The sequence below is a fragment of the Podarcis muralis genome, chromosome 1 (genome assembly GCF_964188315.1).
Source record: "Podarcis muralis chromosome 1, rPodMur119.hap1.1, whole genome shotgun sequence".
In the NCBI taxonomy this organism is placed as follows: Eukaryota; Metazoa; Chordata; class Lepidosauria; order Squamata; family Lacertidae; genus Podarcis; species Podarcis muralis.
The window spans coordinates 32,630,971-32,642,861 of record NC_135655.1 but is presented as its reverse complement, the minus strand read 5'-3'; the positions used below and the strand labels follow the sequence as shown (position 1 = coordinate 32,642,861).

At 51.3% G+C, this 11,891-nt stretch overlaps 1 protein-coding gene across 1 annotated transcript; it reads right to left on the bottom strand.

Annotated features, from left to right (window-relative positions):
• Positions 1-4,803: 4,803 nt before the first annotated feature.
• Positions 4,804-11,884, bottom strand: FOXA1 (forkhead box A1). The gene is made up of 2 exons (XM_028720330.2): positions 11,453-11,884; positions 4,804-7,850 (listed from the first exon to the last, which is right to left on the bottom strand). Exons 1-2 carry the CDS (start codon positions 11,522-11,524, stop codon positions 6,534-6,536), a joined length of 1,389 nt encoding a protein of 462 aa, XP_028576163.2. The 5' UTR covers positions 11,525-11,884; the 3' UTR covers positions 4,804-6,533.
• Positions 11,885-11,891: the final 7 nt, after the last annotated feature.

Here is an 11,891-nt window from a genome sequence, read left to right as displayed (position 1 = left end):
TTTGAAAAGGAAAGGCATTTCCTGCGTCCCCAGGAAGAAGGGAAGAAAGCCAGAGCGTCCCCCATTGACGCCGGAATCTACCTATGTCCTTGCTATGCTGCGGGACAGCGAAACAAGAGCGCAAGCATCCCCTGGGGAAGAAATCGACGGCGAGGAGGAGGACTGAATTCGCTTGGGGGGGGGGGGGTCGGGAGCAAACACCCCCTTCCCCACTGAGCGGATGGCGGAGCGAGACTTGCAGAGAATGTCGCTTTCCAGGACGCCTGTCTCTGCTTCTGGGGCAGAAGATGCCAGGCTAGGGATGCTAAAGATTAAAACCCACACGCATGCCCGCCGCCGAAACCAGATATGGCAACAGCTGAGAGTCGGCCAGACAATAAACAGCTTTGCTTTTTCCCTCTGTTGCCTTGAAATTGACATCGAAACAAACGCAGTAGTGGCTGGAGTAGGGAAAGTATTTTTACAAGGCTGTTGTAATGAATGAACCCTTGCTCCTCCTAACCTCCCCCCCCCCCGCTGCCCCACTCACACCATTCTCCCTCCCCACTACTATCCGGACGCAGCGCTTTTTCTCCGCCGTTACTGCCCAATATAATATTACTTAAAAGTTGCGAGCTGTTTATAACACTCCCCGCAGCACCCAGGGAGATCGATCCCCTGAAAGTCAATGGGCCTCATTATCAGGTATTGTGTGTCTGGAAAAAAAGGGGGGGGGGGAGAGGAAAAAGTCCATAGCATTTCCAGAGACGCAACCGCGCTCTGGTGTTGCAGCGAAATGCCTTTGGCTAGAGGTTTCGATGTGACCACGTATTCTCTAGCCCCTTTGATTAAGAATAAAGGTCGTAGAGAGATGGGTTTTCCAGAAGTGCTATGCATTAACCAGCCCGGCAGAAGGACGCGCGTGCTTATTATTATTATGCCTCGCCAGACGGAGCAGGTGAATATCTTTTATTACACAGGCGCGGAGTACATCTTCCAAGTCAATTACGCCGCGTGTTGCCTACAGTGGAGAAGGCTGAACCCCGGTATCCATCTCTTATGATCGTTGCTTATTTTGTGGGGGAAGGAGGGGAAGACACACACACACGCCTTGTGGAAAATAAGAGACGAAGGTCTCTTAGGGAACAGTTGCGATGGGCATAATCCAACCATCCTTGTGGGCTGCAGATGGCCCGCTTCCTTCCTCGTGGGTCCCTTTGAAACTCGTCTCCTGGCTAAACACTCTCGCTTCTGCACCTTTGCAAAAGAACGGAGCCTTAGCAAAAGCCCGGGCATTGTTTTGAATCTCTAGAAGTCTTTTAATCGAAGCTCTGAATAGATAGACTATGCCTGGAGTAGTAGTAGGAATAATAATAATAATAATAATAATAATAATAATAATAATAATAATTTTATTATTTATATGCCGCCCATTTGACTGGGTTGCCCCAACAAATTAAAACATGACAAGACATCAAACATTAAGAACTTCCCTATACAGGGCTGTCTTCAGATGTCTTCTAAAAAGCAGGGAAATAGGCTAAGCAGGGAAATAGGCTATGGGCAAGGCACCCCGCTGCACCCCTTAAAGTTTTGAAATGCAGATGAGGAGATGGGAAACAAGAGCGGAGGCGGGCTCCTTTTAACACGTCTGAACTAAACAAAAACACACGTCACCCATATGGAGATCTCATTCAAACGCTGCGGCCTCTACTTTTAGCCGGACCCCAAATCCGTGAGATTGAATCCCGCTCGGGGCTAGATGTCCCGGGGCTTCGCTCACGCCTCAGCATTTGGACTTACTGGAGAATCCAGTCTAAGGGCGCCACCTTAAGCTGGTTTACTCGGAAGTAAGCCCCACCGAGTCTTACTGCCGGGTAAACGTGTGTAGGACTGTAACCCTAGAGAAAGTGCTTAGGGTTACAATCAAACTGCCCAAGTTCTGGGCGCAACAGCCGGATCCTATGGGTGTTTACTCACGAAGCAATTCATCCCGAGCTGTCTATCACTTCCAACTGCCCGCGCTCTCTCCTCCACCCCCCCCCCCCAAGCAGTTTACAAAAGCTTCGCAGGCTGTCCAGGTACGCATTTCCCTGAATAAGCCACGTCTATCCAAGTAAATATGTGGGTCGCCCGATCCTCTCATAGTTTACTCGGAAGGCAGACCCAAGTAAGCGCCGCAAAAGGTAATGGTAGTCATGTTGACCCACAAGAAGAAGAAATCCAAAATCCACATTAGAGCGATGCCTTTATTAACCCAACCTAAGTGAGGTTTGGAGTTCGGATCAAGAGCGTGGAAGCGTCAGCTGATTTCCCTTCTCTCCCTGTGACACCCCCCTCAACCCCCCCCCCCCACAACTCTTGTTTATTTGCCCTCTCTCTGCTGGAAGGTTTTGAGTTGTAGTGTCTTGATAGGCGAGAGTGAGCCGAACGAACCCCTCTGAAACAAAGCCCAGCTCCTAAATGCAGCGTTACTTGAGAATCCATCTCGTACAATTACAGTATATTTGCACCGGAGTAGAGTTTGACAGTCTCCTTTTATGCAACTGAATTCTGGAGAAGGGGACCAATTGTGCGGATATTAGACGAGAGACGCAGGCCTTTCCTCTGTTGAGTGTGTCTGGAATGGGCAGACGAAAGGGAAATGGGACCCAGGTTCACGCATACACACGACCCTCGCAGTCCAGAATGATGTGCTGTTAAGGAGGGCGTTGTTTTGGTGGGTCTTCTTGGTACCGAGCCTAGGAAAGCTGGCACAGAAAAGGGGAGGGCGAGGAGTGGAGCAGCTGGTCACGGCCTCCTCCTCGCTTGTGGTTAGCGGTCCTTGGCCCTAGACCTGGAAGCAAGCGCTGTTCGTTTCAGGGCCGACTTTCCTCAGATTGACTGAATTAAGACACTGAGTGTAATGAGAAGCATTTGGTGATCTTGGAAGCCCCCGCTTAACGTGCTTATAAACAAGGTAGCGCCAAATGAGGCCAGCGACGCTTCTGAATCCTAGTCGTTGTAAACATGAAAAGGGAGTTGGGGGCTACGGAAGCAAGCAGGTTTAAAATGGGAGATCCCACCGCTTGGAGCCAGATGGGCGCGGTATAAATAAATCCTCACCCTCATCGTCACCGGGGACCCCCTCTCTCAACGCGACAACAGAACATAATAAGCAAACCCTGAAACTCAAGTGCGATGGGTGAAATTAAAAAGGGTGATTTGGAACTGGTGTGTGAATTTAGATCTGCATAGAAGGAAGTGGATCTCCGGCCCAGAAAACCCTCTGCCACAACACTTGGCTTTAGGCTGCAACTCTTTGCGCACACCTTGCCTAAGTAAGTACCCCTTGGGGGAGCTATGGATAGGATTTCCAGCATTAAAACGACTACACCAGATTCTCTGGAGCTCTGTTTAGGATTGCTACCTTGATTCTCTCTACTCCTGTAGCAGTAGCAACAATCTACCTACCAACTTTGATCCAGGATTCTTGCCTCACTGGTTGCTATCATCCGGAATTCAGTGGGGATTCATGCCTAGGATTGGAATCAATCCGAGGAAACATGGATAGGATTGGACTCCAGCTGTATGTGTAGGTCCATGTTTCCCCTATGGATGTCCCTCTGAATTGAGTGGGATGCCTCCGCCCAAAGTGTGTCTAAGTTTGCAGCCATATAATCTGAAAGCATTTCAGACTCTTCGAAATAGAGACCTGGCCTCTTCTACAGACATACTGATGGAATAAAAATAATACCGAAAGCCTTACTTAAAATGTTCTCATTCCAAAGGCTTCTGTCACAACAGCGAAATCTGAATATGAGCAGCTACAATTGGAGCCCAATAATATACAGAGGACACACTCAAACACTAACCAGCAACTCGATACACAAACTTGTGTATTGGTAAACTTTTTGGGGAGGCGGGGAAGGATTTGATTTCCCCAAAAAAATATTGCAAGCAGTAACTTCAGCTAATTTAAAGGGAGGTGCGGACAGGACCAGGAAAGTGAGAGCAGCGCCGATTCCTCCTCTCTTGCTAACTTGGCGCTAAATTCCACTACAAAGTGAAGCGATCTTTTGCACCGTCTGCTACAAGTCGTTCCCTCAGCAAAGACTTAGGAAAAATAAAACGGAAACTGCACACTAGAATTCACCACCAAACTGCAGAGCCGCCTTCCAATGAACAAGAAAGCGAGGGCAACAGAGCCAGTTTCAGCAACCGACACAGCTTATATTTTTAAAACTCGCTAAGTGAATGCAACCCGTTTCTCACTAAAGCCAATGGCAACATCCCTGTTTGGGTTGCTGCAGACATTTCGCCCCCGTGTTCTTATGGTGGTCGATTAAAACTTGAGTCTTTTCTTAATGTAAAATAAGAGGGATGGGGGGGCTTCATCACTCGATAATTCACATTACAATAGTAGAACCTCAACCCTATCTCCCAAATTAAAAACAACATTTCTCTGCTGGGAGAAAACAATAACAGTATTCCTTCAATGCAATCTAGGGCAGATCGGATGCTCTATTTTTTTCTTCCCATACCTAAGGAGAGAAGGTTTAAGTTTGTGATAAGACTCCCCCTAGCCCTGTAGGAATGTGCTGCTTGTTAAATATTCAGTACATTAAAAAAATATTTTATGTGCTGCAAGAACGGGTTGTGGGCATCCCTATTCTGTATCACAGGAGCCCCTGCGAGGTCCTAATTTATCAACTAGGAAAGTGGGGGGGGGGATCAAATTCTTTTGTTTACCCCCTCCATCTCTTTTTCTATTCCAGACCATTTAATTAATATAGACGTAGCCATCCTACCCAATAATGGAACAAAATAAAATAACCCAAAAAATTCTCTCGTTGATAATATTCGATTTATTTAAAGTCCTTAACTGCAAATGATCGAGAGAGAGAGAAAGGGGGTGCAAAAAACCCAAAAACATACGTCGCTGCTTATATTGTCATTTTTTTTCCTTTAAAAAAATCAAAACATTTTTTTCAATTACAATCACATTTATTATAAAATTAAGATTTTTTTTATTTTCTTTAAAATGGTGTGTGTCATTTTTTTTTAAAACCGTCATTTAAAAGCACTTTCAAGCTGTCAAGAAAGAAAGTAATAAAACCGTGCAAATAAATTAAGGACGTCGTGAAAGCGAACAGGGAGGGGAAGTGGGGGGGGGGGAGAGGAGGAAGGGAAGCAACCCGTCTGGCTAGGCTAAAACATCGTGTGTAAAAAAAACCTGTGGAAAGTGCATTAACACTGGATGAACGTGCTAACAACGGCGATAATTAAGCGGCCACGAGAAATTCGAGAGGGGCAGAATCATGACTGGTCATAGACTGATCTGATGAAGAGGAGAGGGAGGGAGAGAACCCCTTCTATCTTAAAATATTCGGGGGAGGGAGAGAATGACAATAATTATTGTTGTTACGGATATAGTTCGAGAATGCACGCGGCGGGGAAGGGGTCCTGGGATTAAATACCCGGCCGTCCACGTGGCCAGGGCGCTTCCCGGTGAAGGAGACGCTTGAGTAACAGCTTGGAGGGAGGGGGGAAATTAAAACGACTGCGACCCCTGCGACTTTGCATCCATATCCAGCCGCGACCCCTGTCACTTTGCAGAGTTAGGGCAGGGGGGTTCAGGATCAGGCTCTATGGTCCATGGGCGTGTGACCTATCTCTCCCAAAGGAGCCATTCCGAACCGGTCAGATCAACTCTGGGTTGGTTAGGAGATTTCCTTTCCCCAAGGCTCTGGTGGGACCGGGGGCTGTTCTGTTCAAGGACTCACTCCCTTGGCATATATATATATATATATATATATATGCATTTATATATTCAGCACTGTATCGCCTGTCCCTGGAGGACTTCCTAATTTAAATTTAACTTAAACCTCTCCATTTGGGACTTGATCTGGAGAGGCCTGTGTATGCAGAGAAGGCCCCCTTTCCACCTCATTCTGGCTTTCATTTATTTATTTGTCTAAAGGCTGGGCTGGATTGGGGAGAAAAACTTGGAACAGCTCAGTCTTGAGACCTTGCAGGAGCAAGCCAGCCAGAGAGAGATCTGACTCACTAGAATAAGGCATCTTCGTAGGTCTGCTTTTATTGGTTAAGGTCCTAAATCTGATGAGATTACACTGAAGAAGGTTAAAGTGGGGCGGGGGGGGGGGAAATCCACCAATAATAATAATAATAATTTACAGGTTGGAAATCAATCTTTCTTTCGTGGTCATGGCGAGGGAAGGTGGGCGGTATATACAGTGTCTGTTTGCGGAGTTGGATGCGATTTGCTGGACTTTCCAGGCCAAAATAGAATAAACACTATGCATGGGGGGGGGATACAATAATAATAACAATACCAACAACAATAATAATAATAATAAAGTAACAGTCCTTTCTTCTGCTCTCCGCCCCCTTCTCCTTTTGCTTCCCCCGCCGCGCAGGGATGGTGTGGGGGGAAACGCACCGTCAGTTTCGGCTGAGAGATCTCGGAGAAGGGGGAGGATGGGAGAGGCCAAACCAACCAGCCCTGCTGGGGAGGAAGATTGCTGCTTGGTGCGCCCTCGAGTCCCTGCCAGCTAAGACGTATTTAGGACGGGTCTGGAATACACACCTTGGTAGTAGGACGGCTCCAGGGCCGAGGGCTCAATGCCTCCCCGGCCGCCCATGGATGCGCTGCCCAGAGGCAGCCCTCCCGGCAGCCCGGCCCCGTAGGAGGAATATTGCAGCGCTTGCTCGTAAGCCTTGAAGTCCAGTTTGTGCTGCTGTTCCGAGGAGGACATGAGGTTGTTGATGGAGAACGGGTGGTTGAAGGAATAGTGCGGGTCGCCCTTGAGGTGCAGCTGAGACTCGTGGTGACCCAGAGAGTGGCCCGGGTGACCCAGAGAGGCCAGGCTCGGCCCGGGGGGCACGGAGGCCGCTGCCACCGCTGCCGCGGCAGCAGCAGCAGCAGCCGCCGCCGCAGCTGCGGCGGAAGAGGCCACCGACGGCTTCAGCTCCGCTCCGCTCCCGCTGTGGTCCAGGCCTTGCGGGCTGCCCGAGCCGGGATTCGAAGGGGCGGACTCTAGCTGGCCACCTTTGGCGCCTCGGTGCAAAGGCGAACCTCCTCCTCCTCCTCCGGGGTCTTTCCTGCCTTCGCTGCCGTTGCCACCACCACCTCCTCCTCCTCCCCCGACGGCACCTTGTCCCGCTTTGCCTCCTCCGGGCTGCTTGTCGCACTTGAAGCGCTTCTGGCGGCGCAGGTAGCAGCCGTTCTCGAACATGTTGCCGGAGTCCGGGTGCAGCGTCCAGTAGGAGCCCTTGCCGGGCTTGTCGGGCGAGCGCGCCACCTTGACGAAGCAGTCGTTGAAGGAGAGCGAGTGGCGGATGGAGTTCTGCCAGCGCTGCTGGTTCTGGCGGTAGTAGGGAAAGAGGTCCATGATCCACTGGTAGATCTCGCTCAGCGTGAGCATCTTGCTGGGCGCCTGCTGGATGGCCATGGTGATGAGCGAGATGTACGAGTAGGGCGGCTTGGCGTGCGGGTAGCTGCGCTTGAAGCTCTTGGCGTCGCGCCCGCCGCGGCTCAGCGACGGCGCGGCGTAGCCCATGGGGCTCATGCACGGAGGGCCCATGGCCCCGTAGGCGCCCAGCCCGTTCAGAGAGGCCTGCGGGCTGCCCATCGCGTTCATGCCGCCGGGGCTGAGCGCCGAGCCCATGGCCGACATGCTGTTCATGGCGCCCCCCGACGCCCCGGGGCTCAGGCCCGCGCCCAGGCTGGGGTTGGCGTAGGACACGTTGAAGGAGCCCGACGTCATGTTGCCGCTGGTGGTCATGGCGTTCATGCTCATGTAGGTGTTCATGGAGTTCATGGAGCCCAGGCCAGAGTTCATGTTGCCCACGGGCACCGTCGAGTAGGCCTGCGGAGGGAGACACTGGTTAGACGTGGGGGGAACTGGCCGAATCTTAATTTAGACGGCCGAAAGGAGGTGAGAAACCGGAACGCACCTGCCTGCCTTCCTAACCTCCCTTCCCTCCGTGGCCCCAGCGGCTGCCCCAGTCCCTTCCGACCTTTGCCTTTATTGGTCACCTTGGTGAATTCCCAGCTGCTCTCGCAAGATTCCTTTCTCACGCAACCAGCCGGCGAGGATTAGGATCTCGACTATCGCTCACAAACTACACTCAAAGCGGCGCCTTCCTAACCGTATCCTAGTCTCTAGTCTGCGATTTATCACAGAGTTCGCTAAAGGGGCAGTGAGCGTGTCCAAATTGATCCCCCAAACTCTAGAAACATATTGGCCCTGGATGGATCAAGGGTTTTTTTTGGGGGGGAGGGGGGTTGTGTGAGAAGGAAATGGGGGAGAGGTCTCTCTCTCTCATGGTTTGCATTTGAAGGACAGCGACATTATGAATCTACTCGATCTAACTTTATAGGAGAACCAAGGCGTATCCGTAAAAGGTCCCGATTTGCACCGAAGGCGTCGCAGCTTGGCGCGCATCCTGTTAAAACGTTTCCCTTCCTTCAAAGTAAAGAGTGCGGAGGATCAACCACAAACTGCTGTAGCGCCTTTAACTCCACAGAAAGTAAAAACAAGAGTTGTGGAGATGTTTGGATGCGGCCTGCATTGTTAAGACGAGGCCCTGTTCTTAGGAAGCAAAGATCCCGGCCGCGCGAGTGGGTGGCTGCGGGTGCCAAATTACGCGCAACAAACCAGAACTCGGGGACACGCGGGGGAAGAACCTGTCGGCCCAAAGGATCAGACACCCACAGACCCTCCCGGGTCCTGGCAGGGTAAAGCGCCGGCTGAGACGAGCCACTCCACCTCCTTGCCGCGGGCATCTAAAGTGGGATCCGAGGAAGCCCGGCGCTTCCTTCAGAGATTCCCCTTTTCCAAGGCCAGGTCGTGCACTATTATTTCATTTTTTAAAAAAAATAGAGGGAAACACCAGTGAGAATCAAATACACTTAAGAATTACAGCGGGGGAGGAGAAAGGTCGGCGATTAGAAGCCGCCATTAGAAGATTAGAAGATCGCCAGCCTCGCCGCCACAGGAAAGCGCATCCCTAGGAAGGGAAGGAGGGAAACCCGACGGCTTGCAGCGCTGCCCCAAGCGGGTGGCGGGTCTGCCACTGGGCTAGGCCGCCGAGGCAGGTGCCTTTCCCGAAGGAGGCCGAGTCGAAATCCCCGCGCCTTGTTGCAAGGCGGCGAAATGGAGCTCTCCGAGGTCGTGGCTCCTCCTCGGCCTCCTTCCCCAAAGCTTCCCAAAGTCTCAGAGAGAGGCTGGTGGGAAAAACAAACTTTGCGGCCTCTTTGACACAAACCCCGCGTCCCCCTTCTCTCTCTCTCTCCTGTTCTGTGCTGGCTGCCCCCGCATTCCTGGCCCGCCGGGAAGTTTTCTACAAAATGAACAACTGCACCTTTTGGGCCCAAAACAACACAGCCTTTTCTTGGAGGTGGGGGGCGAAAGGTAGCTTCCCTCCGCCCATCTATTTCCCCGAGGTCTATAGTCAACCGAAGCTTCATCAAACCTTTCGACCGTCTAAATTAAGATTCCGCCAGTTTCCCCACGTTGAGTCCCAAATAACAGAACGGTCTGGAATAAAAGAACAGCCCAAAGAATAATAAAATAAATCAGTCTGGGGGGGAAATAGACTGAGAAAGCGAACCCCCGCTTAATTTTTTAAAAATATAATTACTAAAACAATTGCACTGCAGCAAATGCATGCTATTAGCTGGGCTTGAATCCGGGAAAGGGCATCCCAGAGGTTCGCTTCCTAGTTTGCTTGTGTTTTAAACGTTCAGTAGGTATAGTCCCGGTTCTCTAATATAGAATCCCAAATTCCTAAAAGCTAAGAGATTTATAATATGCCTGAGATTTCTTGCAGAATATCTCAGCGACAGCGTTTGCATATTGTAGAGGTGGTTGTGATATTGTGGGTGATACACAGACGGTTCCCCTACTTCTGACTTTTTTTCTTTTTTAGTAAACAATCCTAAGATTATGCAGTGTGACTAAGAATAACTGATGGAGAATATAATTTCTATATAAGCATTATATTCTATATAAAACTATTTCTCCATAAATGAATCATTTCCCCCCCTTGCCTGGCGTGCTATGATTTATAAAACAAATAGGTTTTTTTAAAAAACAAACAAAAAAAATCAAGTATCCTTCACGGAGCAAGACTGGATGGGAAAATAATGTGTGCGGTCGGGTGAGCGATAAATAAAACTGGATGTAAAATTGTCAATAGAACACTGGAAAATCAAATTGAGAGAGAGAGGGAAATCTGGCGCGGAGAAGGATGAATTATGCTTACCAATGAAGGGCCCCACATTAGCATACTAGCGGCTTTTTAGGGTCCCCCCCCCTCCGGAGTGCCTATGGCGCTGGGAAGAGGCATACATTTAATCTAAACCCCTTCCTTGGCCTCTGTTGACCCTTCAGTATTAAATAAGAATCCGGAATACGACAGCCTACACAAACACATATGTTCAGCCGGAGCCTACAGCAGGCAGCGCATATGAACCCGGGACATTGGGGAGGAAAGCAATGTTGAGCAATATCTGCTTTTTTGCCTACACACGCCGTCAGGTCAGGTCTGCTTGATTTTGGGTGCCTCTCCCTCCCCGCCCCCACTTTGATTTTCGTTCGTATCATCTTGTCACTTTCCCTTTCACGTTCTGTAAGGCTCAGTTCGCAGCTGAAGCCATTTTTGGGGGGTATTTTTCCGCCTTTCACTCCCTATTCAGTTAAGAGGGCAACATTCATCTCTCTCTCCCTCCCACCCTCCGCCCCATCGGGGTTTTACATGCTCCTCCACCCGTTATTGTTCGTTTGCGCGTCTTTGATCTTTTCTTGGAAGTTCTTTGGAGCATATTGTTAAATCAGGAACGTGGATATGAATGGACAATGCAAAAAACAGAGCCCGGTTCCTGGTCGCAGGCTCCAGAGATCCTATTCTCCGCAGCGCCACCCGCCGGTCGCGGGGAGAATTGCTCCCGTTTCAGTTTTTATTCCGCCGCCGCCGCCTTGAAAGAAGCGTGTTGCAAAGTACACACGAACGATTGTTATGCTCAGCAGAGTGCAATAGCAGCCTAAGTGAGGGGTGGGAGGGAGAGAGAAGGCGGCCGACGAGGCAGAAAGCTTTCCCCGACGGGAGGGTTAGAAGGGGTCTTTGCCTCAAACAACCCCACCCCCTGCCCCACACATCAAGGCCCTAACTCAGAATCAAGAGGCGTTGTAGGGGCGCCCGTAGGTCTCCAAGGCGAGACTCTAGAATGAAACCAAGGATTCCCGTTTTCCGTCCACTCGACGGCCAGGGAGATCTCCCCCCTGCCCTCTATAGTTTCTCTTTGGCGCCTTCCTTCCCGGGTTCCCGGGCAGCTGGAAGGTCGAGGGAGGCAGACCTGGGCTTCGTCGGGTTCTGGGAGCGGACCCTGGCTCCCCCTTTCTCACACACCTCGAGGGGGCGGACGGAGCCCCTTTTCCAAGCCCTCCCTGCACCCCGCTCGGCTCACCTCCTGCGTGTCGGCGTAGTAGCTGTTCCAATCGCTCGTCTCGTGCCCTTCCATTTTCACGGTCCCTAACATCCTGGAACCAGCCTGCCCGGGGTAACCATCCAGCCCCTCCCGGCGAGTGGCGGGTCCGGGGAGCCCCCCCGCCCGCAGTCCCGGAGCGGGGGAAGCCGAGCTGCGGCTCGATCAAGCCCCCCGGCGGAGGAGGAGGAGGCGGCGGCGGCAGAGGCAGCAGCAAGCGGTGTGCGGCGGACAGCCACTCGAGGAAGTGAGGAAGTGCTGGCTGGGATGCGAGGGGAGTTGAGCTGAGGTGGATCTTACGTCGTCGCACCAGCGGCGGCGGCAGCAGGAGCAGGAGCAGCAGCAGCAGCGCCCACCTCCTCCTCCTCCTCCTTCTCCACCTCCTTCCCCTCCTCCTCCTCCTCCTCCTCCTCTCCCCATT

Bases quoted from the DNA above. Each gene is read 5' to 3' on its own strand.
- FOXA1 (XM_028720330.2), bottom strand. From the start codon at position 11,524: ATGTTAGGGACCGTGAAAATGGAAGGGCACGAGACGAGCGATTGGAAC. The intron at 7,851-11,452 runs GTGAGCCGAGCG...CTCCCTCCGCAG, and splicing joins ACTACGCCGACACGCAGGAG to GCCTACTCGACGGTGCCCGT.